Here is a 27,961-nt window from a genome sequence, read left to right on the forward strand (position 1 = left end):
CAAGACCCCAGTTAGACTGTGGTTCTTTTGAAGTGGCCTGATGCCATTGACACTGGGTCTTTTCAGCTTCAGGTGTGCTGAAGTCCAGACTCTGGTAGCACTGGGTCATTTTTAGGCAAATATATTATAGATAAAAATAGGCTTATATGTAGATAAAATAGCAACATTTTGACACACAGCAACCACATTAGGCTCCATTGGTTTTGTTAATTTTGATTTACTTGATATCTTGAAATCAGGAAGTATGGAAAGGTGACTATGGTGGAACAGATTCATTTTCTGTTATCCATTTTTTTTTTCTTTCCAGGGAAGTTTGACGAGCATTAGCAGCACTTGTACAGAGGTGGGCAGTTTTGACAATGCTAATGTTACTGGTGAAATACTATTTGCCATTAAGTATGACTTTAAGGCCTCTACATTAGAAATCTGCATCAAAGCCTGTAGAAACCTAGCCTTTGGAGATGAAAAGAAGAAAAAATGCAATCCGTAAGTTGTTATTGTTGTTTTTTCACATGATGGTAAAGAAAAATATTCTCCCTCTCCTCCTTGTTGTCTTTCCTTCATACTCCATATTAGTTGTTCTCAAACTTTTTGGTCTCAGGACCCCTCTTTAATCTCAAAAATTATCAAGCCACCCCCACCAATAGCATTTGTTTATGTGGGTTATACTTATTGATATTTATCATATTAGAAATTAAGTGTATTAGTATTATTATGAAAATAGTTTTGATCTCCTGGACCCCCTGACAGTATCTTGATACCCCAGGGATTCCCAGACCATTTTTTTTTTTTTTTGCTGGGCAATGAGGGTTAAGTGACTTGCCTAGGATCACACGGCTAGTAAGTGTCAAGTGTCTAAGGCTGGATTTGAACTCAGGTCCTCCTGAATCCAGGGCTGCCTCCAGACCATATTTTGAAAACTCCTATATTTTATTTTGTCTGCTTTTTGTTTTAAGCCTGAGATAGAGGGGGATTATCAACTCTTATAAAGCACTTCGTTGAGAGCAGCTAGGTGGTGCAGTGGATAGAGCACCGGCCCTGGAGTTAGGAGTACCTGAGTTCAAATCCGGCCTCAGACATTTGACACTTACTAGCTGTGTGACCCTGGGCAAGTCACTTAGCCCCCATTGCCCTGCAAAAAAAACCAACAAAAAAACAAAAAAGGCAGGGGGGGGGGCAGCTAGGTGGTGCAGTGGATAAAGCACGGGCCTTGGATTCAGGAGTACCTGAGTTCAAATTTGGCCTCAGACACTTGATAGTTACTAGCTATGTGACCCTGAGTAAGTCACTTAACCCCCATTGGCCTGCAAAAAAAACCCCAAAAACATAATTGGGAAATAAAGCACTTTGTTGAGATTTTTTTGTAAATAGTAGCTGTTCTTTCCATTTTTAGTGGCTGGGAGGTAATTGTTGGAAAATTTAAGACTCAGTCTTCTAGCCCCACCTTTAGCCTTTAAGTACACCCAACTTGAAAGACAAACAACAGGTATCTGAGAAGGATCGACAGTTGTCCATAGTAGCAACTAATATACTTCATCCTGCCCAATGCTATAAGATCAGCAGCAGAGGTCCTCCATGCACTGGTAATTGATGGAGTTATATGGTTGGAAGCTATCTCTGAGTATTTATGACAGAGTATGTTGTGAACAGATTGAGAAAAGGATAGAATGTGTGTGGAATCAGGGAGAGCAATTCTTTTTTTTTATTTAGAATTTTATTTTCCTAAATTACATGTAAAATGCAAATTTTGACATCAATTTTTTTAAAACTTTGTGTTCCAAATTCTCTCCCTCCCTTCCCCCCCTCCCCCTGCAAGAACTCAAGCAATTCAATAAAAACTATACATGAGCAGTCATGCAAAACATTTCCACATTAGCCAGGTTGTGAAAGAAAACAGACAAAAACAAAACTTTGGATAAAGGAACTAACAAAAAAAATTATACTTCAATCTGTATTGAGATACCATCAATTCTCTCTCTGTAGATGGATTGCATTTTTCATAAGACCTTCAGAGTTGTCTTGAGGGAGAGCAATTCTGAGTGAAAGCAGGTGTGTGCTAGCAGTAAGATTTGCAATGAAGGGCACATTCACTGAAATATGTGAATCAGTGCCTGTGAGTTGGGGTGGGTGAGGTGGGGTGTGAATTCCCCAAGCAATTTGAGGGTGCATTTCTGGCCTTGCTCCCCTCAGGGAAACCTTCATTCAAGGAGTATTGGAATGATAACCTGGGGAGTGCCCTGGCTCCTAATGTCAGTCCCCACAGAGTGACTCAGCATATGGGGTACTAAGGACAGAGCTCTGATAGACAGGGAGAGAGAGAGATGTGTTTGGCTCTAATTATATGCCCCCATTCTCTGCTAGAGTAAAAGGAAAGTGGAGAGGAGCCAGAGCCTGAGGGCAAGGGTGTGTATGTGGGTGCTTCCAACTCTCTTTCCTCCCCCGCTGGCCCCAGGCATAGTGACTCCCAAACACACAAGAATTTATTCTCTTCTCAAACCCCCAGAGGAGATTCCACAACATTCCTAAGTAAACATGTGGTCAGCAGTTCTTCCTAATCTACTCAAATCTCTTGTATTGCAGTTCTCCCTCATTTGGTCCTCTGCGGGGCTGTGAGAAAGGAGAAACAGCTGACCACCATCCTCAGTAGAATAATCCTTTGCACTCCTCACTTTACTATTTGACTGGGAAATTGCTTTCTTTTATCTTTGATATCAAAGTGAATACCCTTTTAGCATTAAGCAGCATCATATCATAGAAAAAGTCAGAAGAGTCAGAAGAGACCAGAATTCACATCTTGACCCTGACATTAGCTGTGTGACCATGGACAAGTCACTTAATAGCTCTTTACCTCAGTTTCCTTATCTGTAAAATAAGGCTAATAATAGCACCTGCTTTGCAGGGTTGTGAGGTTCAAATGAGTCAACTTGTATAAAGCTCTTTGCAAACCTTGAAGTACTATATAAATAACTAGGTAGTAAATTTTTTTTCTCTTTGACAATTCCTCAGTCAGAAGTTTTGGGAGGTTTTTGATTGTTTTCTCTCACAACCTAGCTAATGTGGGAATGTTTTCCGTGACTACTCACGTATAACTTATTTTGAAATGCTTGAGTTCTAGTGGGTGGGGGGTGGGAATGGAGGAGGAAGAGAAGTTGGAACAATTTTTTTAAAAAACTGATGTTAAAATTTGTTTTACATATATTTTGGAAAATAAAATTCTATTCAAACTAAAAAAAAAACTAGGTAGTATTTTTCAATGTTTTTTTGTTTGTTTTGTTTTTTAGTGAGGCAATTGGGGTTAAGTGACTTGCCCAGGGTGATACAGCTAGTAAGTGTTAAGTGTCTGAGGCCGAATTTGAACTCAAGTCCTCCTGATTCCAGGGCCAGTGCTCTATCTACTGCACCACCTAGCTGCCCCAGTATTTTTAAAACAGTGCACTTTTTAAAAATCTATGAGGCAAAGAAACCTATAGGATGCAAATCTATTTCAAAATAAAATATAATAATAAATAAAATATTACAATCAAAATCTATGGGCTCCTGATTTGTCTAGTGTTAAATCTTGAGTGTGTGCAAGAACAACCAAGCCTAAAGCAATTGTCCAACCAGCATGATGTGCTTCCACCTCTTGTCAGAAAGGTGGTAACACTATAGGTGTGCAATGAGGCATATGCTGTCCTATGAGTAACTGCATTTCATTGTTATATAGAAAGGGTTTCTTGAGGGGTTGTCATTGGGAAGTTACTGGGAGGTGTGGAAAAATAATATCAACAAAATATTAAAATAAAATAAGATAAAATAAAATAAAATAAGGGGATTAGACTAGGAGAACACACAGCCCACATAATGTGCCATTCCTGTAGAAAGCAGGACACAAGGCGTTTCTGTATGCATGTGTTACTTAGAAAGCATTTCAAAGAGTTTTTGTTCTATCCAAGTTTAGCGAAAATAAGTTTGAAACCAAATGGGCTTCAGGTTTCAAGCAGCTTATATGGGAATAGCCACATGTAACTGTTGGGCACCAATTACACCCCTTGGCTCAGAATTCACTTTAAAAATTAGAAAAGGTTTGGGCAGCTAGGTGATGCAGTGGATAAAGCACTGACCCTGGAGTCAGGAGGACCTGAGTTCAAATCCGGCCTCAGACACTTAACACTTACTAGCTATGTGACCCTGGGCAAGTCACTTAACCCCATTTGCCTCACTAAAAAACAAACAAACAAAAATTAGAAAAGGTTTGAAGAAGCAAAGGATAAGAGGTAAGAGGTGGGGAGAAGGTTTGTCATTCATTACTTGGTGTTCAACCTTTTTGGAATGTCATGTAGAAGAGTCCTGACTTTTTTCTTTCTTCTCTCCTTTTTTGGTCCCCAGCTATATAAAGACCTATCTGCTACCCGATAAAGGCTCTCAGGCCAAGAGGAAGACAAGTATCAAAAAGAACACCGTGGATCCTCTCTTTCATGAGACTTTGAAGGTACAGGCAGGATCAACATTTATTCAAAGACTATAGGGGGCAGCAGGTGGTACAGTAGATAGAATACAGGACCTGGATTCAGAAAGACCTGAGTTCAAATCCGGTTTCAAACACTTGACACTTACTAGCTGTGTGACCCTGGACAAGTCACTTAACCCCCACTGCCCCGCCAAAAACAAAAACAAAAAACAACCAAAGACTATAGTCCCTTTGCTGCTCCAGGCCCCACTTCTACATGGTCAAAGTCAAACTAATGGGTTTTTCCAAGTCCATGAATCAGTTAAATTAAAATTAAAATTAAAAAACAGCACCCAACAACCAACCTAATAGATATCTGTAAACCTCTGTCAATAAGTTGCAAGTTGGGGGAAAAAAATCTCAGCCTTTGTTCAAGAAAAGTTCAGTGTCCACTGAACTTGGGAACAATGTTTAGTTAATAATTTCTCCGGGAGTTGGGGGGAGGGAAGGGTAAAAAAGAGAACCTGGCTGGATCCCATCATCCATCTCTGAAATGGGCAAGGGGCAAATTTAAAAAAGTTCCTTTGACTTGTTGAATCTTGGTGAATATCAAAGTTTTTCTCAAGCAGTGCACTGTGAGACTGTTAAATACATGTTAAATAAGATAACTGTTAATGAGAATACATGACACATGAGTTACGGGTTAGTAAGAACAGCAGTTCTTATAGCACTTCACGCAGGGCTTTCCTCACGACCCTATGAAGTAAGTAGTGTGAGTATTATTTTTCCCATTTTACAGATAGGAAACCTGAGGCTCTGACAATTTTCTTCTGATACTGAATGGGATACAAGTCCAGGGTTCAACTGATTTCTGTGGAAAGATGTGGTCTAGATTAGAGTACAGGTGGGTGTGTTCAGGATAAATATCCAGGCCCAGGGAATTAATTAATTGATCAGCACTGGACTAGAGGGAGGCCTCTACTTTTGTGCCATGGGGTTTCACCCTCCTCACCCTGTTCTGTTCAACATTTTTTTTCATAAAAGTATTTTATGGGGCGGCTAGGTGATGCAGTTATATAAAGAAACAGCCCTGGATTCAGGAGGACCTGAGTTCAAATCCAGTCTCAGACACTTGACACTTACTAGCTGTGTGACCCTGGGCAAGTCACTTAACCCCCATTGCCCTGCCAAAAAAAAAAAGGTATTTTATTATTTTTCAGTTACATGTAGAAATCATTTTCAATATTTGTTTTTGTAAGATTTTTAGTTTAAAATTTTTCTCCTTCCCTCCCCTCCCTCCCTCCTCCCCAAGACAGCAAGCAGTCTGATATAGGTTATTTATGTACAATCACATTAAACATATTTCTGTATTAGTCATGTTGTGAAAGAAGAATCAGAGCAAAAAGGAAAAACCTCAAAAAAGGAAAACGAAAAAAAAAATAGAAATAGTATTCTTCAATCTGCATCTAGATTCCACAGTTCTTTTTTTTTCTGGATTTGGAGAGCATTTTCCATCATGAGTCCTTTGGAACTATATTGGACCATTGTATTGCTGAGAAGAGTCAAGTCTATCACAGTTAATCAACACACAATGACTATTCAACATTTTTAAAAGTGCTTTGAATGAAGTTATAGATGATATGGTCATCGGATTTATGGATGGCACAAAACCAGGAAGGGATAGCTAGTACATTTTATAGCAAAAGTGAGATCCCAAAAGATCTTGAAATGCTGGAATGATAATTGAATGTAATAAGATGAAATTTAATAAAGACAAGTACACAGGTTAAAAAAGTCAACTGCATGGGGCAGTGGATTTAGGAGGACCTGAGTTCAAATCCAGCCTCAGACACTTGACACTTACTAGCTGTGTGACACTGGACAAGTCACTTAACCCTCACTGCCCTCCCACCCCCAATCAACTACATAAGTGCTGGATGGGGAGATGTGCCTAGATGACAATTCATGTGATAAAGATCCAGTTCTTAGAAGACCACAAACTCCATATGAGTCAACAGCATATCATGGCAGCCCAAAAACTAATGCAATTTTAATTTTCATTAAGAGAATAATAGAACAAGGGAGGTTTCAGTCCTGCTGTTCACTTCCCAGGTAAGCCACACATCGAGTTCAGTTCTGTATTCCCCATTTTGGGAAGGACATTGACAAATTGGAGCATGTGCAGAGGAAGTCAGCCATGATGGTGGTGGAACTTGAAACCATGCTGTCCAAGATCCAATGAAAAGAACTAGGAATGCTTGAGCTATAAAAAGAAATATTAACAAGGATATTATAACTACCTTCAGATATTCAAAAGAGGCCTACAGCAGAACGATTGGATTTGCAATCTTTATCACACATTACTCCACTTCATGAACTCTATGGTCCAGCCAAGCTGGTCTTTTTCTTATTCCTCACATATAAGGCTCCATCCCCTATCTTCATGCCATTGTGCTAGCCATCCCCCATGTCTGTAATGCACTCCCTCCTTATCCTCACCTCTTAGAATCCCTAGCTTTCCTCAGAGCTCATTATTTGGTTCCAGAAAATGACTTTATATCTCACCATTACCACTTACTGCCTGTATGGCAATGGGTAAGTTATGTTAATCTCTTTGCACTGCAGTTTCTTCATTTGTAATCAACCAATCAACAGGTATCTATTAAGCACATGTTATGTACTAGGCACTGTACTTGTAATTGGAAGGAAGGAAGGAGGGAAGGAGGGAGGGAGGGAGGGAAGGAGGGATGGAGGAAGAATGAAAGGAAGGGAGGAAAGAAGGAAAGAAGGAAGGAAGGACTTATTAAATGCCTACTATGTGTCAGGCAGTGTGCTAAGTGCTTTACAAATATGATCTCATTTGATCCTCACAGCAGCCCTGAGAGGTAGATGCAATTATTATACCCACTTTACAGATGAAGAAACTGAGGCAGACAGATGTTAAGTGACTTGCCAAAGGGTCACACAGTTAGTGTCTGAAGTGGGATTTGAATTCAAGTCTCCCTGATTTCAAGCCCAGCGCTTCATCTACACTGAGCCACTTTGCTGTCATTGGTATGGCCTCATCATGGGATATGTGAAAACAAAAATAAAACAGTCCTTACCTTCAAGAACCTTCTATTCTACCCAAAGGCTTCCTTTACATACCCTATCCCCTTCCTTAGCTTTCCTGGAAAGGTTGTGCTAATTTCCCTATATCTGTTTGCTGTCTTTTTTACTTCCTAAACTTAAAAAGCCCTTCCCTGGCCACCATTTTCCTATAGATGTAAACTCCTTGAGGGCAGGGACTATCTTACTTTTGTCCTTGTGACATCAGAGCTTAGCACTGTGCTTGACATCCAGAAAATGATTAAGAATACACTTTCATTTATTCATACATAATTGGAAGTCAAAGGCCCAGGCCTATGGTTCAAAGAATCTACTTCTTGTGTGGGTTGTTTTTCTTTTTTGCCCATTTCAAGTCCTAAGGCACCTTTCCAAGCTGTTGGCTTTAATGTCTGATTCCTCTAGAGCATTAAATTCCTTGAGGGCAAAAACTGACTTTTGGTTTTTGTGGGGAGTTTTTTCTATCCCCGGATCTTAGAACAATCTTGTACCCCTAGCAGGTGCTTAATAAATACGTCTCGGATTGGATTGGATTGGATTGCTAGACTTGCCAGGAAAGAACCTCATCCTGGGGAAGGGTCAAGGAACCAGAGCAAAGAATCCTATTTGGAGCAGAGGATGCCAATTTAGTACAGTAAACCTCTGCTTCTTCCAGATCCTGAGCTTGACTGTACAGGTCTGGAATGGAAATTTGACACCTGGGAAGCAATGGGAGGGTTTGTGCCTTGTGAGGCCTTGTACAGGCAGGCCCCGGGCAGCTATTCTCTTTATCCTCTGACAGCACATCCCAATCGTGATCGTGAACAATTGTTCTCCTCTCTATTCTGGACCCTGGTCTTGGTGTTGAGTGGGTGCGAAGTATTATGTGTGCCTTCCTGGCTGCAAAGAGACCCTTGGAGGTCATTCTCCCATATCACTATGTTTTGCAGTATCGTGTGGAGTATTCCCAGCTGCAGACCCGGCTGCTCCAGGTCTCCGTGTGGCACTTGGGAACACTCACCCGGAAGATGTTTCTGGGAGAAGTTTTGATTCCTCTGGCTTCCTGGAACTTTGAAGACAGTAATGCACAATCATTCCACTGGTATCAGCTCAAAGCTAAGGTGATCCCTGGGTCCGATGTGATTTATATCATGTGGTAGAAAAAAAAAAACTCTCCTAAAACCAACTCTTCAGAGGGTCTGGGGGCTGAAAGTGTTACTGGGAAGAGGTGGGATCTCAATCTCTTCCTTCGTGGAAGGCTCAACTGGCAAGGGCTCTCATTTAAATTCTGTAGGCAGAATAATGCTAAAACTGTCAGACAGCATAGTAAGGTCTTACAGAGCTGGTTTACTTTGTGATTTAAAAAAAATCATTGCTAAGGTTTTGTTTAAATATTTGAATATCTTCCTAGTTCCTTTTTTTTTTTTAAGCAAACTTAGTGTGACACACAAAACAGATGTGACACAGATCCTCAGGAGTTTATGCTGAGTGTGCTGTGATAGATAATGAAGGTGGGGGGGGGGGTTCCATTTAGCAAGGGTCTTATTTATTTCTTTAATTATTTGATTAAGAAACTGTGTGAGAGTAAGGTCTCTACCGCAGTAGAACCCACATGTTTCCTGTCGAAGACTTCCTTTTGGCACCTTACTCAATTTCCTGAACCTCCTTCCAAATTTCAGTTGCAGTTAGTCAATATTGGCCGGTGATGATCACCCCACCCTTCCCTGAAATTCCTAAAGGCCATAGCCTGGAATCCTAGGTATGAGAAGACCTTGAGGCAATATTCAATTTACCCCTCGGTCATGGAGGTAAAGATTATGTATCACTGATTCTACTCAGTTGTTATAATCTGAAATTCAGTCCCAAATGTACCCTAGAACAATAACTTTAAAGTAATGAATGAAATATGGTTTTTTTAATAAATTTTTTTGTGTGTGAGGCAATTGGGGTTAAGTGACTTGCCCAGGGTCACACAGCTAGTAAGTGTTAAGTGTCTGAGGCCGGATTTGAACTCAGGTGCTCCTGAGTCCAGGGCCGGTGCTCTATCCACTGCACCACCTAGCTGCCCCTTTTTTAATAATTTTAAATAAAACTGGTGTTTTGGGGTTTTTGTGAGGCAATGAGGGTTAAGTGACTTGCCCAAGGTCACACAGCTACTAAATGTCAAGTGTCTGAGGCTGGATTTGAACTCAGGTCTTCCTGGACCACCTAGCTGCCCCTAAAACTGTTTTTTTTTTAATTAATTGCTATTCCACCAGTTTTGGCAATAAGCATTTATTATTCATTAATATTATACATACCAAGGGGGCAGCTAGGTGGCACAGTGGATAGAGCACCGGCCTGGCGTCAGGAGGACCTGAGTTCAAATCCGGCCTCAGACACTTAACACTTACTAGCTGTGTGACCCTCGGCAAGTCACTTAACCCCAATTGCCTCACCAAAAAAACAAAAACAACAAAAAAATATTATACATACCAGTAAAGAATTGACCCCGTGGTAGTTAGCAGGAACAGGAGCAGGAGAAAAGTCCCAGAAGACCCATGCTATCTCTCAGAGAGATAGCACATGGTCTCAACAAGAGGTCAGAAGAGGGAGTCCTGAGAGAGAGAGCCCAATGCCAGCCTAGAAAGCCGAGAGAGGGTTTTATTCTCTTTTGATAAAGGTAGGTCACTATGCATTAATCAAAGCTAATTGTTCAGCATCATTCAATTCCATCAGTTGATAATGACTGAAGGGAGGCCTAAATTAAAATATACGGTAGGACCTGGAGAAGACCTTCACTCAAGTTGCCTAAGGCAAAGTCCATTATCTAGGTGTGGGCCTTCACTGAGCTAGACAAAAAAAGTCTTATCTCCATTTCTTTTGCTGCTTTGGCTTTGTCCCAAGCAAGATCTGAATTTTCTGGAGTGGGGGGAGAAAGGACTGAGGAACTGATCTCTGGGTCCCCCCAAGAAATCCATTATTAATCATTATTTTCTTTCAAATGCTAATTAGAGCAAATAATCTTTAGAAAACCGAGTCTAGAACGTTGAGCTGGAGAGGTAGCTATTTCAGAATTAGTAGTGAAAAAAGCTGTTCATACCTAGAGATTTGGATTTACAGATGAAGAAACTAAGGCAGAGTTAAGTGATTTGCCCAGGGTCACACACCTAGCATGTGTCTGAGGAGAGTTTGAACTCAGAAGTTCTTGACTCCAAGTCCAGCATGGTGAATTCCAAACAATATCAACCAAAAAAGAAATTAATGATACCTTTTTTTTTTTTTTTTTTAGTGAGGCAATTGGGGTTAAGTGACTCGCCTAAGGTCACACAGCTGGTGCTCTATCCACTTCGCCACCTAGCTGCCCCTTAATGATACCTTAACAGGTGGCAAATGACTGGTTACTGGCACTCAAATCCTTTCGGGGTCAATTGTGTTTAGTTAGATTATCCACTGGCTAGAAGGTTGGTAAACATTAACACCAAAATAGAAGAAAGGCTAAAGATGACAGGCTCCTGCTTCTGATTTCGAATAGGGACCACCACCACTTCAAAGGGAGTGGAATTCATTAATCCCATTAATCCTGGAGCTTCTAAGGTGTCTGGGGCATTTTCCCGGACAAGGGTGCTAAGAGAGACAATTAAACACAGGCTAAACTCACAAAGACCTGGCAAGGGACAGAACAGTCATCAAAGTGAGCAAATACATGGCTCATAGCTCATAAAGAGCAGAGGCAAAGGAATGTTTTTCATGCAAAGAGGTGAAACTTGAACAATTCCAATCAGTTAGAAAGCTCACCAGGGAAGAAACGCTTCAGACTGGTGGTGTAAGGGGGATACAGGCCTCTCCCAGGTTGACCCAGCACAGAGAACTCCTGTGGTATAGAGGAGGGCTCCTATGGAAATGGATACACACAGAAAACTAAGTGCAGCTCCTTTTCTCTCATCTTCTAGCTTATGGCACAGCACTCCAGGGTGTTTCTCTTCCAAATGTCACTCACTGAGCAAGTTGTTTCATGCCTTCCAGAATAAAAGAGGCCTGAGCTAAGGGGCATGGGCCATGGAGTAGATCCGTGGACTAAGGCATCGAGGTAGAAGCTGAGGGAAGGATAGAGATGCTGCATATTTGGCAGAAGAGGGTCAGTTCTCAACAAGCTTTTTATCCTTTATTCCCACTGTCAACTTGAAAAGACACCCAGCCCTCCGTTATTTCAATCTTGAAGAGAACAACCTTGTGAGAAGTCAAAAGGCACATTCATTAATCAGGAAGACCAGGGTTCAAGCCCAGCCTCTGACACAAATTAATTGTGTGACCTTGGACAAGTCATCTAAACCCTCAGGGTCCCCAGGCAACTCCTTAAGACTCTAAATTGCAGACAGATTACTACTCAGTATTCCTGAGGGAGTTTCCACTCTGATGAATATTGATCTGACCAGTACTTAAAAAAAAAAAAGGTCTGAGTGTGGAGGTGAGAATGAAGATGGGGGAGATAAAGAGCTGGGGTATGTTGGACCCCGACTATCATACACACTGGTGGTTGCATCTACACTACTGCTTTTACCTACATGAACCCTAAGATCTAAATCTGCTTGCACCCCTTTAAACATACTCTTCCCATAGAGAAACTAGAGAGAGCCCAGAAATATGCCATTTTGCTATATAGAATGTGGCTGGGTTCTCTTACTATTGCTCGTCCAAACAAGTATCACCTCCTAAGAACCCATTAAGATCATCAAGGTTTAAGGGGCAGCTAGGTGGCACAGTGGATAGAGCACTGGCCCTGGATTCAGGAGGACCTGAGTTCAAATCCAGCCTCAGACACTTGACACTTACTAGCTGTGTGAACCTGGGCAAGTCACTTAACCCCAATTGCCTCACCAAAAAAAAAAAAAAAAGATCATCAAGGTTTTATACGTAGTGTTCAGTAGACAGCCTCTGCTCCCCCTGAATCTCCCCATACTCTTCTTTTGGGGAAGGCTTCGAATCCTTCACTTTCTTGCTCCGGGGCTCCATCAATCCAGGGCACACCTTTAATCCCATGGACTGATTCTGATTCATGCTGTGATTTTCTCTCCCTCTCCTTCACAGCATCACAGAATCGCAGACTCTCAGAGTTGGAAGAGAACTCAGAAGCTGTCTAGTCCAACCTATACCTGAAGAATGTCCTCTCAAACACACATAGCCTGCGAGTGCTCATTCGGCCTTGCTTCAAGAGCTCCAGGAATGGGGAAGCCATTCCACCCAAGGCTGCCCACCCATTTCCACCTTGACGTTGTTGTTCTGTTTGCTGGGGCTTTTCCCCCAACATCAAGCCTAAATCAGGCTTTCTGCACCTTGCGTCCAGTGTTTATAATTTTACTCTCTGAGGTCAAGTAGAGCAAGTGACAGCCTTCTGATACTCAAAGATAGCTACCCTATCTCCTCCTGCCTTCTCTTCTTCAAGTTAAACATCCCTGGTTCCTTCAATTGACCCTCATATGATATGACCTTGTAGCCGTTCATCATTCTGCTTCCCCTCTTCTGGATGTGCCTGTCAATGTCCTTAAAAATCTGGTCCCCCATCTGAACACAGTGTTCCCAATATGGGCCGACCAGGGCAGAGGACACGTGATTGAATCAGGTTTGTGTTTTTTTTTTTGGCTGCAGCATCATGCTGTTGATGCATATTGACCTTGTAGTCTACCAAGTGCCACCCCCACCATCCCCCCTCTCCCCGCCCTGATCTTTGTCAGATAAACTACTATCTGGTTATGTTTTCCACATCTTATACTTGTAAATTTCATTTTTTAAAAAAATCCATGACACACATTACATTTTTTTCTTATTACATTTCATCTTTTTGAGGGGGTGGGGCAATGGGGGTTAAGTCACGTGCCCAGGGTCACACAGCTAGTAAGTGTCAAGTGTCTGAGGCTGGATTTGAACTCAGGTACTCCTGAATCCAGAGCCAGCGCTTTATCCACTGCGTCACCTAGCTGCCCCTATATTTCATCTTAATATGATTCACACTCTTGTTCTTTTATTCTTGTTAGTGAGAATCTCAGATTTCTTTCTACACCCCCAGGGCCAATTTCTACCATCAAGACATCTCAATAGTTAGCATCTAAAGAATGTCCTGATGTTACTAAATGCACAACCTCCACCACCAACAAAGTGCCAGGAGCTGTGCCCCTGATGTTCAGCTGTCCTTGCCTTCCAGTCTGGGTGATGAGCCCAGGGAGAGGTTTTCCGGAGACCCTTCATGAATAACTGAACCCGTGGGTAATCCCACATTCTGGCTTCCTCCCTCCCCCCTCCCACCCCAATCAGTGTCAAGCTCTTCCATTCATTAACATTGCTTTGATTTGATCTTTCTCTTTGACCCTTCCTTCCCTCTACAGGAGCTGCCACATAGCTGATAGAATGGCACTTAGAAGGGCAGATCCTGGGTGGTTAGAGGAGAAACTAGGAAACTGGATAATCTATAGACTTTATTTGTGTTTTGATTGATCAAGATTTTACTTTTTTTTTTTCAAAGAAAGAAGGATGAAAAGGCCATTTTTTAAAAATGTAGAAAAAAGAGTGGAAGTTCAGAAAAACACAGTTGAACAGAACAGCTTTGAAAGTCACAGGTTGTACTTTTTACATATTTAAAGAAAAGCAAACTTTGCGTAACAGATATCTGAAATTCCATGTACAATCCTCTACTGTGCATTTAGAAATGCCTGTTTTATTTGGTGTTAATTTCAGAATAAAAGTCTACCATTTCATCTATGCAGTCTCTTTTATATGTCCCTCCCCCCCAAAAAACAACCTTGTTTTCTCTTCATCGGATCATTGGAAATGCCTCTGATACACTCATCATGTTCTAATTTGTATTTTGTTTGACCAAGTACATATTTTAGCTTACCTTCCAGATTGTGAACTCATTCCCTGAGAGAAGTCATCATTCAAAATTGGGGTGATGCCTATCAATTGGGGAATGGCTGAACAAATTGTGGGATGAGATTAGGATGGAGCACTATTGTGGTGTAAGAAATGATGAGCAGGATGCTATCAGAAGGACTTATGAAAAATGTAATCCATCTACAGAGAAAGAACTGATGGTATCTGAATACAGATTGAAGTATATATTTTTTTGTTACTTCTAATGTGGAAATGTTTTGCACAACTGCACGTGTATAACTTGTATTGAATTGCATGAGTTCTTAAGGAGGGGTGGGAAGGGAGGGAGGAAGAGAATTTGGAACACAAAGTTAAAAAAAAATCGATGTGAGAGAAGTTATTTATTTCTACAGGGTGGGCCAAAAGTCACGAAGGGGTCTGAATATTTACTAACTCCTTTATTTTTTTTTGTTTTTAATTTACAATACTGTAGCATCATATACAGTATATACAGGAAATGAATTCACATCATGTGTGAAAAATGATATCTCAGAAATGGCAAAAAAATAAAAAATAATTTTTCAGAAAGTTATTAAAACGTTGTGACTTTTGTTGGCCCATCCTCTATATTCCTGCCCCCACTCCCAGCAGGCACTTAATAGTCAAGGCAACAAGTGTTTATTAAGCACCTACAATGAGAGTGCTGGGCAAAAAGGAAAGATGGTCCCTACCCTGAAGGAGCTTTCATTCTAATGGGGAAGACAACACACAAGAGGGGGTGAAATGCAAAGGGGGTTGGAGGAATGAAGGTGGAATATACATTTGAAGTGCAAAGTCAGAAGCATAGCCAAGAGTGGAATGAAAGTTGACCAACCTTGGCTCCTCTCCAAAATGGAGGCCTTTGGAGGAACCCACCAATGAGAAAAGGATTCTGAAATGGGCCTCAGCCTTGAAGCAGCTTCCACAGTTTCCTGAGCAAATTGCTGAATGAATGAGTGAATGAATGCCCCATTATTGACCAACAGAAAGAAAATGACTTTTACCAATAAACAGTGCCCTGGAGCTGTGATTCAGGTTTGTCTCCCCTCTGAGCAGGCAGAAAAGGCTAATGGGACTTACTTCAAAGAAACTAGAAGCAGCAGAGCTTTAACTAACACTAGGCAAATAGAGCTTTGCCCCGAGGTGGGGTACTTCCTCCCTGGGAGGGGGAGGGCAGACTTCCTTCCCATCCCAACTGCATTTCTTCTCTGTGGTGCCCCATCATCCCAATCAGAGTGCCTTGTCCCATGTTCTTCTGCTGGCCAGTGCTGCTAGGAAGCAAATCTGCCACCCCTATATGCTCCCACCTCAGATGGGAACAGCATGTATGGGGGAGTAGTAGTCAGGGAAAGGTTCTTTGGTTTGGGAAGTCACAGGGATGGTGAGTAGAACAAGTGGGGACTTTTTTTTTCTTTTTGGATAGTATTTTCATTTATTTTCCAAGTTTTTCTCCCTTCTTCCCTTCTCTTCCCCCTCTACAAGACAGCAAACAATCATATATATATATATATATATATGTATAATCATGCTATACATATTTCCATATCAGTCATGTTGTAAAAGAAGAATCAGAACAAAAGGGAAAAACCACAAGAAAGATAACATAACAACAAATAAAGTGAAAATAGTATACTTTGATCTGCAAGGTGGACACTTTATTGAAAGCCCTCCCTAGAAGCAATGGTGCTGTTGATGTGATTACAGTTCCCAAAGTAAGAGATGGAAATTTGGATGGGAGAAAGGAGGGAACAGGACAGAAGATGATTGGAGTACAGAGACATTGTCCCAGGGAGTCCAAAACTGAGAGGCTGAGCTCCTCCTGGGTGGGCTTGGCCTCTGGAGGCCCATTTTGGAGGGGATAGTAGTAGAGTGATAGCTCACGGTAGAAGATGACTAGGGTGAAGAATCAGGGTGGTTAGGGCCAGAGTCTCCCCCTTTTCTAGCATGACTGAACCCACAACACTACCCCAGCACCCCAAATGTTCCTTTAAAAAGTGGCTAGTTGTTATTAGAAGTATGGCTTCATCTACTTCTGGCTATCACAATGTTTCCAATTCGAAGTCACCACTACACAGAGTAGTGAAATTCTGTTGGGAGAAAGGAGTAGGGAAAGTCAGATATCCTCCAAAAGTAGTAAAGGGCTATGATGAGCAAAGAACCCACTTTCCTCAATTTAGTCATCTTCCTTCCTTAACCCTTTGCCCACTCTCCCAAACCTTGGCCTGCTTATAAATGTATTCAAGGTGGTCCTATTCATGGTTTGTGAATTGATGGCTTAGATGGGGGCCATGGAGTAGGCTCATGGACCAAGGCTTCTGAGAACATTCTTTTTTTTTTTTTTTTTTTTGGTGAGGCAGTTGGGGTTAAGTGACTTGCCCAGGGTCACACAGCTAGTAAGTGTCAAGTGTCTGAGGCCGGATTTGAACTCAAATCCTCCTGACTCCAGGGCCAGTGCTCTATTCACTGTGCCACCTAGCTGCCCCTTCTGAGAACATTCTTAAAAGTTGAGGGGGTAGGATGGAATGTGGCTCATTTGCCAGAAGATGGTCATCTCATTCCCTAACTGCTGGAACTCTGCCCTCATTTCTAATCAAGGCTTCTAGCCACCTGTGTTCATGAAATTATCCATTCAACTAAATATACTTTTTTTTTTTTTGGAGGCAGCATAGTATTTACTGTGGAAAGAGCACTGAATCTGAAGTTGGAGGACTTGTGACCAGAACCTGGCTCTGCTATTCTCTCCTTTTGGGACCTTGGCCCTCACGTTACCCCTTCACTCTTCTTGTTGACAAAAATAAGGTGATCTCTAGTGATGATGATGTAAAGTACAATGTGCAAGGTACTGTGGTAGACCTGGGGTTCAAAAATGACAAATAATAACAATAGCTAAAATTTATATAGCGCTTTAGACTTTACAAAGCATTTTACACATATGATTTCACTTTATCCTCTCATCCTCTGGGAAGTAAGTGTTACAATTATTCCCATTTTACAGATGAAGAAACTGAGGCAGACAGTAGTTAAGTGACTTGTCCAGGGTCACACAATAAATATTTGTAACCATATTTGAACTCATCTTCCTGACTCCTGGTTCAGTGTTTTATCTACTATCCTGCCTAGCTGCTCCCTCAAAGATATGGTTCTTACTTTTGAAAAGTTTAGACTCTGGCAGGAGACCTAAGTTGTGTCCTGATCAACAGAACATTGAGGGTGATAAGTGGATTTGGGAGTTCACACGAAGAGATCGTTCTTAGGTAGATGTTCCAGGGAAAGTTTCATGGAGGAGGTGGTATTTGAGCTGGATTTTGGTGGAAGGGAAGGTAAATATTTTAATATGAGGGAATATAGAATGTGACATAACATAACATAGTATAAAGTAATGTAACATAACAGCATGACATGATATAACACAATGATATGACATAACACAACATAACACAATAGAATACAATTTAAGGCAGCCAGGTGACACAGTGGATAGAGTGCTGGTCCTAGAATCAGGAAGACCCATCTTTGAAAGTTCAAATCTGGGGCAGCTAGGTGGCGCAGTGGATAGAGCACTGGCCCTGGAGTCAGGAGTACCTGAGTTCAAATCTAGCCTCAGACACTTAACACTTACTAGCTGTGTGACCCTAGGCAAGTCACTTAACCCCAATTGCCTCACTAAAAAAAAAAAAAAAGAAAGTTCAAATCTGACCTCAGATACTTACTAGATGTGTGACCTTGGGCAAGTCAATTCACCCTGTTTGCCTCAGTTTCCTCATCTGTAAAATGAACTGAGGGGCAACTAGGTGACGCAGTGGATAAAGCACAGACCCTGGATTCAGGAGGACCTGAGTTCCAATCTGGCCTCAGGCACTTGGCACTTACTAGCTATGTGACCCTGGGCAAGTCACTTAACCCCCATGGCCCTGCCAAAAAATAAAAAGAACTGGAGAAGGAAATGGCAAACCACTCCAGCATCTTTGCTAAGAAAATCCTAAAGAGAGTCACAAAGAGTTGAACACTACTGAAAATGACTAAACAACAAAAATATTATGTTATGCCATGCTGTAATATATGATTACTATATGTAGTATAATATAATATGAATTTCAGTAGGTGAAATGGGGGTGGGGGGGGCAGAGAGTAGATATAGGCAGGACTGTTCTGGATCCAAATCCCGAGGGTTTTAGAGAGCTCATTGTTAAATTTTCACTGTGAGCTTTTACATGTCAGAGATTGGCTACAATTATTTATATTGTATTTTTAGTTTAGTTTAGTTTTTTTTTTTTTAGTGAGGCAATTGGGGTGAAGTGACTTGCCCAGGGTCACACAGCTAGTAAGTGTTAAGTGTCTGAGGCTGGATTTGAACTCAGGTCCTCCTGACTCCAGGGCCAGTGCTCTATCCACTGCGCCACCTAGCTGCCTCCTATATTGTATTTTTAAATTTATTTTGTCAAACATTTTCCAGACATTTTTTTAAATCAACAATTTTTTTTTTACAGGGTAATGAGGGTTAAGTGACTTGCCCAAGGTCACACAGCTTGTAAGTGTTACGTGTCTGAGGTCAGATTTGAATTTAGATCCTCCTAAATTCAGGGCTGGTGCTTTATCCACTTCGCCACCTAGCTGCCCCCTCTAATGACATTTTAACCTAGTTTGGTCCATACTTGGGAGTTCTGCAGCAGCTTATAGGCTGCAGGTTGTGAGTTAGACACCTTTGCTCTAGACTTAAATAAATCTTAATAATGCACATTAAACTTGAAAGTTTATAATTTTTGTAAACTGTTTTGGGTTTTTTTTTCTTGGAGAGCCTGGTTGTTAAATATATACCAACTCACTTCTGTGCTGCTCTCTATAGTCATTGCTTGAGCTCAGTAGGAGTATAGCAGAAAGCTCAGGAAATGAAGTCATCACCAGATTAGAAGCTAGTGGATGCAGGCTCATAATAACAGTAACAACAACTCACATTTATGTAGTGTTCTGAAGTTTGCAAGTTTGCTTTATATCCATTTTCTCATTTTGTGCCCAGACCTTCCCCTCCTCCCCACAGCTCTGCCCTTGAGATCTCTCCCCCCACCCCCAAGTCGTGCCACTCCCTGACCATTTCTACACTATTCTGAATCCTCCCCATTGTCCAGCTCTCCAGTATGTGTTCTTCCCTTACTAGAATATAAACTCTTTGAGTGCAGGAACAATCTTGCTTGTTTGTATTTTTACGTAGCAGAGTAACAGTATGGGTCCAATGCAAGTCGCCTTAGGAAGTCACCTGGATCACTAAGAGGTTAAGTGACCTGCCCAGGACCATATATACAGCCAGTACATGTACCTGTATAGATTTTTAATCCAGGTCCCCCTGATTTTGAGGCCAATACTGGTAGTGTGAAATAAAGTTGAAAAGGTAGTGGACCCACATCTTCAAGGACCGTGAATGTCATGCTAAAGGATTTTGGACTTTATCTGGTTGATAATGGGGAGCCATTGACCGACAAATAAATGGATGCGTAGATGGATAGATAGTGATAGAGCATTTACTGTGTTCCAGGGGCAGTGAACTAAGTGCTAGGAATACAAATACAAACAAAAAGAAATAGTCCCTGCCCTCAGAGAACTTACATTCTAGTGAGTGAAAGCAACACATAAAAAGGGAGCTGAAACACTGTAGGGAAGACATTTTTGAAGGGAGAGGGAAGGTGGAGAGGGAGAGAGTGGAGGAGACCCTTCTCTGCCTAGCTGCTTGCCCATCATGTTGTTGTTGCTATTTGTCCTTTGTTCTCGAAAAGAACCATGACATCAGGGTGATTAATGACTTGCAGTGAATTGTATTTAAGTGAGGGAAGGCTGTGCAAGGTCACCATCCTCACTGTCTCCTCCAGAGCCATCTGGGTCCAGCGGCAAGATATATATCAAGACAACTGGAGATGACTCTGGATGTTTACGGCAATTGGGGTTAAGTGACTTGCCCAGGATCACACAGCTAGTGAGCATCTAAGGCCAGATTTGAACTCAGGTCCTCCCAAATTCAGAGCCATGCTTTATCTATTACACCACCTAGCTGCCACCCTGTCATGATACCAGGGTGAGTGACTGCCTGACTCCCATGGGGAAGTCACATTTCCAAAACCTGACTAAAAAAGCGGGATTGCCTGGGACTTGGGAGAACCAGGTTTCAGCCATTGCTCTGATACTAATTCTAGGTATCAGCTCTGTAAAATGAAAAGGCTGGGTGAAGCGTTCTCTACGGTCCCTTCCAGCTCTAACCATCCGTGAATCTGAGATTGAAGCTCCATTTGACTTCACAGAAGCTCAGACTTAACGGATAAGAGCTGAACGAACCTGCTTCTCTGCCTTCAGGAGGATCTCAGTTTCCTTCTCTGTAAAGCCAAGGACTTGAGTCAGCCAGCCGGGGTGCAGTGAATAGAATATTAGACCCAGAATCAGTAATCAGGCTTCAGAAAAGTGCCAGTTGTGTGGTTCTGGGCAAGTCACTTAATCTCTGTCTGCCTCAGTTGCCTGATCGTGAAATGGAGATAATAATAGCACCTACCTCCCAGGGGTTTTGTGAGGATAAAATGAGATAATATTTGTAAAGCATTATAGAAATGCTAGCTACTGTTATTATGAAATGATCCCTAAAATCCCTTCCAGGTCTAACATAATACTTTGAGGTTTGGGGGTGTGGTGGGGTTAGCTTCAAGAATCTGGTCGCTATAAACATTTACACACGATCCCCTAGTAATCAGGGAAGTGTGAAAACACAACTAATTATCCTTGATAACCAGGTACTTAGGTCGGTTTAAATAGGAAACTATCTAATGGCCTTCTGGATCTGCTTAGGAGGGGAGAGGTGGGCAGCATCCCTAACAATCACTGTCTCTAACTCCATGCATGAGAGTTTCTCCTCCTCTCTCCTTCCTCTCTGTTTTTGTTCACTTTTGGTGTTTGCCTCAGGTACAAAAATCTCTACTTGCTAAGGGTCAGTCCAATTCTAGGAGTAATTTTTCTTGATTGATTTGAAAGGCATTCTCTGAAGGGTGCGGACAAGATAGAGGGTACTAGGTAGGGAGAGACCAGAGTGGACCACCATGCCCAAGAAGGCTTCCTGGAAGGTGGACCTCAAGCTGAAGCCCTTGGGGGTGGTCTAGGACTGGAGAAGGCTTAGCTGGGAGGAGAAGGGTTGAGTGTTCCTGGTGCCAGAGTTCCTGGATCGACAGAGACCAATCACACGCTAGTCTAAATCACCTGAGCAAGCTCTTTAGCCTAAGCCTAGAATAGTGGCGCATAAGGCCAGGGAGAGTACGGAGGGTGGGACAGGTGGTCCTGGTGTCAAACATCATCACCCCAGCCTCCTTCCTCTATACTTTTGAGGAGCAGCATCATTTTTGGGGACCCCTGTGCTCCTGCCCTGGAGAGCCAACTGAGCCCTTCAGAAACCATAGACCCATATTTATTTCAAAGGCAGGTAGTTATTGAATGGCAGGGGTATTGTGCCCTCCCAGAATGGACTCTGGTGCCATTTAGTTCAGTCTATACCTTCATAAGAATTCCCTCTACCCAATTTGGAACTATGCCCAAAGGGCTATAGAACTGGCATACCCTTTGATCCAACAATACCACTGCTAGGTTTATATCCCAAAGACATCCCCCAAAAGAGAAAAAGACCTATTTGTACAAAAATATTTATAGCAGCTCTTTTTGTGGTGGCTAAGATTTGGAAATCAAAGGGATGCCCATCAATTGGGGAATGGCTAAACAAGCTGTGGTATATGATGGTGATGGAATATTATTGTACTATAAGAAATAGCAAGCAGGATGATTTCAGAAAGGCCTGGAAAGACTTGTATGAACCGATGCTTAGTGAAGTGAGGAGAACCAAGAGAACATTGTGCATGAAGACAGCAATATTGTTTGATGAAGAACTGTGAAAGACTTAACTATTCTCAGCAGTACAATGATCTAAGACAATCCCAAAGGACTAATGATGAAGCATAGTATCCACCTCCAAAGAAAAAACTGATATTGATGGAACACAGACTGAAGCTTGCTGTTTTTCACTTTTTTTCATTTTTTCCTTTTCTTCAAGTTTTTTTATACAAAATGACTAATATGGTATTGTTTTCTATAATTGTACATGTATGACCTATATCTGATTGTTTATTACCTTGGGGACGTGAGAGGGGAGGGACAGAAGGAGGGGAAAATGTGGAACTAAAACTTAAATGAAAACGTCTATTATTTGGGGGGAAAAAAGAATTCCTTCTACGGAAGACCCAACAAGTGGTTATCTAGCCTCTGCTTAAAAATCTCTGCCAAAGCAACCCATGACCACGTTACGCTTTGGGAGCACTCTCATTGCCTAATGGTTTTCCCTTCTGTCAAGGCCAAATCTGCCTCGCTGGCTTCTAGCTCTTGTTTCTCATTCACCTTTTTTTTTTTTAAGCGTCCAGCAGATAAGTCTAAGCCCTCTTTTCCATGTTTGTTGTTGTTCACTTGTACCTCGCTCTTCATGACTCCATTTGGTTTGGTTTTTTTGCAGATATTGAAGTGGTTTGCTATTTCTTCTCCAGCTCATTTTACAGATGAGGAAACTGAGGAAGACAGGGCTAAGTGACTGGCCCAGGGTCACACAGCTAGTAAGTGTGTGAGGCTGGATTTGAACTCAGGAAGATGAGACTCTCTGACTCTAGGCCTGGTGCTCTATGCACCATGGTGCTTCCCAGGTGCCCAAATGACAAACCTTTAATTGCTTTCAGACAACTACCATAATTGGAGCAAACTGCATGGAGAACACACACACACACACACACACACACACACATATGCATATGTATCTATTGCCTGTGTCCTTTGCCATGAGAATATAAATATAAGATATTTATATATGTTTATATTTTATTTGTATTTAATATATAATATATATTTATATGTGCCATATAAACATAAAATGTATGTGTATAAACATATATGTGTACCCATATCCTGTGCCATTTGGTACTCATGCATTTTAAAATGATTTACTATTTTTCACTTTCTTTCATTTTTTTTCTTGTATTCAAGTTTTCTTATACAAAATGACTTGTATGGTAATGTTTTATATAATTGCACATGTATAACCTATATCTGCTTACTGCCTCAGGGAGGGGGGAAGGAGAGGGAGGGATAGAATTTGGAACTCATAAAAATGTTTATTATTATTATTATTTTTGTGGAGCAATGAGGGTTAAGTGACTTGCCCAGGGTCACACAGCTAGTAAGTGTCAAGTGTCTGAGGTCAAATTTGAACTCAGGTCCTCCTGAATCCAGGACTGGTGCTTTATCCGCTGCACCACCTAGCTGCCCCCTATTATTATTATTATTATTATTATTATTAGTGAGGCAATTGGGGTTAAGTGACTTGCCCAGGGTCACACAGCTAGGTGGCGCAGTGGATAGAGCACTGGCCCTGGAGTCAGGAGTACCTGAGTTCAAATCCGACCTCAGATGCCTAACACTTACTAGCTGTGTGACCCTGGGCAAGTCACTTAACCCCAGTTGCCTCACTAAAAAAAAGCCAAACAAACAAACAAACAAACAAAAAATGATTTACTTAAAGGTTTGCTCTTCCTTGGGTTAGGTGCACAGGTGGAGGGGTGGGAGGGTTGGAAGACCTTTGGAGGTCTCCTGCTGAAGGATTCTTCAATGGTCAGTGGTGCCAGTTATGAATAATAGAGTCTCCAAGTCTGGGCTATGAGGAGTTCAGTACTCAGGGGGGCAGAGTAAGGGAATATTTGGCCAAGCTGCAGCAGTAACGCTAACTTGGTGGGGACAAAGTCTGTGAGAGGCCCTGGGTGATGGTGGCCCTGACAGATCCCTGAGGGCTTCTGCTACTGTTTAAACCAGAGGAGCTCAGAGCTCATGGGCAAACTCTCCAGGACCTTCCTGTGTCCCCTATCAGCCTGCTTATCTCTCTCTTTTTTTTTGCAGGCAATGGGGGTTAAGTGACTTGGCCAGAGTCACGCAGGTAGTGTCAAGTGTCTGAGGCTGGATTTGAACTCAGGTCCTCCTGAATCCAGGGTCAGTGCTCTATCTACTGTGCCACCTAGCAGTCCCTGCTTATCTCTCTCTAACAGCTTCTTGAGGTCTGGGTTGTCTGGTTCTCTGCATCCCTAGTGCCTCGGGGCAATATGGGAGATAGTAGGTGTTCAATAACTGGTTGTTCAATTGAATGGAAAATGCCTAGGAGCCCAGGGACTTCCTTATGGTTGAGATCTCTGCTGCTCTGGGAGCCTGGTAATATAGGGCCTGTGACAGTGCTAATCATAAATACCTTCGGCTTTAGTTTTATGACTCCAGTTTTTCTCTTGCAATAAATAGGCAGGTTCTATCACGCAGCTCAAACGCATCTGGTCAGTTGGCCCTTCCTCTTGGGGCTGCGACTCAGGTGACCCGGCAAATCATAGAGGTAAACAACCAGTACCTAGCATGACCATGAGTGCTGGTCTTGGTAAGTTACTGCATTTTCTTGAAGTTCATGTGTCCATGTGTGTGAAATAAATGCTGGCAATGAGATTATGGAGAATTTGCAGAAATGCAATGGAATATGGAAGCCTCCTTCTTAGCTCTGAGGAGGGAGGGAGGTGAGGGAATGGCTTTGTAGGAGCATAATTCAGGCTTTTGCCTTGGTTTGTGGCCAAGTCCTGACCTAGCAGGGCTCTATAGTGGGTAGAGTGCCTGGCCTTACTATGTGACTCACTCAATCAATTCCAATGACTCCCTATTGCCTCTAGGATCACATATGAAGTCCACTTAGCTTTCGAAGCCCTTCACAACCTAGCACCAACCTATGTTTCTAGTCACGTTATTACTTTCTCTAGGATGGAGGACACTAGTAATTTCAAGGGGACTCAGGAAAAGGTGGTGGTGGTAAAGCAACATTTATAAAGGGAAGGTTTCATGGGGGGGGGTTCATTTCAGCCTGCTCCCTGTTCTTCACACAACACACCATCTCTAGTCTCCAACCCCCTTGCCTTTGCAGTGCCTGTTCCTGATGTTGGGAAAGCAATCCCTCCTAACCCCCCCCTCATGGAATCTCTCCCTCTTCCTTCAACCATCACCTTCTCCATGAACCCTTTGCTGAGCCCTCTTGAAACTACTAGTCCCCCAAACTAGCTTAATTTATCTTCATATTTCTCCTGCCCATATTTAAGATACACTGTCTCCTCTTAGAATGTAAACTCTTTGAGAGGAGGGATCGGTTCATTCTTTGTCTTTTATCCTCGGTGCCTGACACACGGCAGCTACTTAATAAATGCCTGTTGATTGACTGAATATATTCATGTGTGGCCCAGTACTTTCCCAAGCATCCCCTCCCTTCCCAGCCTTGCCTTGACAGTAAAATTAATGACACTTGGCATTCTGTCCTATGCACCCTGGGCAAGGTTGATTATCTCCAAAGCTGAAGTGAAAACATCAACCATAAATGCTGAATTGTCAAATCCCAAAGGCAAGAGCTCCCTGGGTTAGCTGGGCTCCAGCTGGGCGCCTCGTGGGAGGGTAATGAACAGCTCTGAAGGAACTAGACTAAAGTATGTATCCAGAGAGCCAAATGGATCTTTAATCTCCCATGAAAGAGAATTTGTCTCTAAGAATAAATCTCTAGATTAGGATGGGAGGTCAAGTAACAAAGGTTTAATGAGATCACGTTATAGTCCCTTGGTAGGATTTCCATTCTAGTTCACATGGCTTGACAACCTCTTTCATAATGGACTTAGCAATATATTTGAATGTTTCCTGTTTTGCAATAAGGAACAACTGCCTACACACAGGACCGAGGCGGGGAGGTTGCTCCAGTACCCTGTTGTATCTTAGTAGTAAAGTGTTTGACTCTTTCTCTGACACCCTCCCTCCTAGTTTCCTTGCTTGGGGGAGGAGGGAGGGATAATTGTCTCATTCTCCAAGATCAAAAAAAGCTAAACCTGAAAGTTCCAGTTGTGAGGGAGAGTCTGCCCTCATTGGGCAGAGACATCCTTTGTTCTCGATGGTGTGACCCACTTCTTGGCTGGAGCAATGAATGAACTGTCTGGGATAAACCATGGTCTGACTTCAATGATCATTTGCTGGGTGAGGTCAGGTTCAGCATAAATGGGTCCTTTTGAAAGAATCACATATGGATACTTCACACAGCTTAAGCTGTGTTACTTTCAGTAACTACATTTTTTAAAGTCTTTTAACCTTTCAGAGTCTGTTTTCTCATCTGTGAAATAAAGATACTGATACTCCCCAGGGCTTTCTGAGCCTTAAATTAGATAAAGGGCTTTGTAAACCTTAAGATGCCACTACCAGTACTATTATCACAAATACTACTACAACTATAACTATGACCTCCTGCTGCTGCTGCTGCTGCTGCTGCTGCTGCTGCTGCTGCTGCTGCTGCTGCTGCTGCTGCTGCTGCTGCTGCTGCTGCTGCTGCTGCTGCTGCTGCTGCTGCAAAAAACAAACTTCTTCCTCAATAATAGGTTATTTAACTTGCTTCTAGGGTATCTAAAAATGGTTATTGCAAAGCTTAAGACCTATTTATTACTAAGGGATAATACAGTAAAGTATTTAAACAATTTAAATTACTTAAATCTTCTAAAGAAAAAAAATCTAATCTAAAAAACCCCCTGATCTAAGCATGAGCTACAGTATTTGCTTTTTGTTTTAGGGTTGGCTATTAAAGGATTATTTTCTTAATTAAAAAAAAAAGGAAAAAAATCCACTCTTTCCCTCAATTCAAATGAATGGCAATTCAGAAATGACTTCGTAAGGGGAACAGATATACTAGATAAATATGATTAAGTATTTTTGGAGAAGAAAGTTATTCCATAGAAACATGTCTTATTAAAGGAAATGGTCCCAATTAACATTTGCCCCTCTGCCTCTTTGTCATCTTCTATACTTCATGAAGAGTCAATCAATGCACTGACTTTTTTGTTCCTCTCCTTTCTTACATCAACTTTGTAATGAGTCCCTCAAACCGTGTGCTTCTTCTAAGGCCAGGGCTTCTTAAACTCCTTCCATTCACAGCTCTTTTTCACCTGAGAAATTTTAACTGGACCCCAGGGATATGAGTATATAAAATAGGTATACAAATTAAACATTTAATGCTAAATTTTTCTCAACTCCCCACATTCAGCTACACAACCCTCTATGGGGTCACAATCCACAGTTTAAGAAGCTTTGTTCTATGGAAAAGGGATGGCTAAATACTGGTCAATACTGAGCCTAGGATTCTTCTGTTCCCTAATGTATATACCTAATGCATGAAACTCTTTTTTCTATATTGGCATATAGAAATAACAGTGAGGAAACGCCCCCAACCAATGCAGATCTGCTGTTGCTGGAGGGATCACAGATCAAGAGCCCACCAAATCCATCCAACTCCCTCATTTCATGGAGGAAACTGATCCACAGAGAGGTAAAGTTATAGGAGTGCATATTTATGGCTACAAGGGATTGTAGCGATCATAAGATCTATCCCCTACCATTTTTTCTTCTTCTTTTTTTTTGGTGAGGCAATTGGGGTTAAGTGACTTGCCTAGAGTCACACAGCTAGTAATTGTTAAC

At 41.9% G+C, this 27,961-nt stretch overlaps 1 protein-coding gene across 1 annotated transcript in view; it reads left to right on the forward strand.

The window, feature by feature from the left end:
• The window catches only part of SYTL3 (synaptotagmin like 3), a 95,616-nt gene extending 82,269 nt beyond the window's left edge, over positions 1-13,347 (forward strand). The window contains exons 10-13 of the mRNA XM_044003508.1: positions 308-486; positions 4,369-4,471; positions 8,464-8,634; positions 12,581-13,347. Of these exons, the coding sequence (XP_043859443.1) occupies positions 308-486; positions 4,369-4,471; positions 8,464-8,634; positions 12,581-12,649 (522 nt within the window). The 3' untranslated portion in view covers positions 12,650-13,347. The remainder of the gene's footprint in view (positions 1-307; positions 487-4,368; positions 4,472-8,463; positions 8,635-12,580) is intronic.
• Positions 13,348-27,961: the final 14,614 nt, after the last annotated feature.

This window comes from Dromiciops gliroides, chromosome 4, assembly GCF_019393635.1.
Source record: "Dromiciops gliroides isolate mDroGli1 chromosome 4, mDroGli1.pri, whole genome shotgun sequence".
NCBI classification, from domain to species: domain Eukaryota; kingdom Metazoa; phylum Chordata; class Mammalia; order Microbiotheria; family Microbiotheriidae; genus Dromiciops; species Dromiciops gliroides.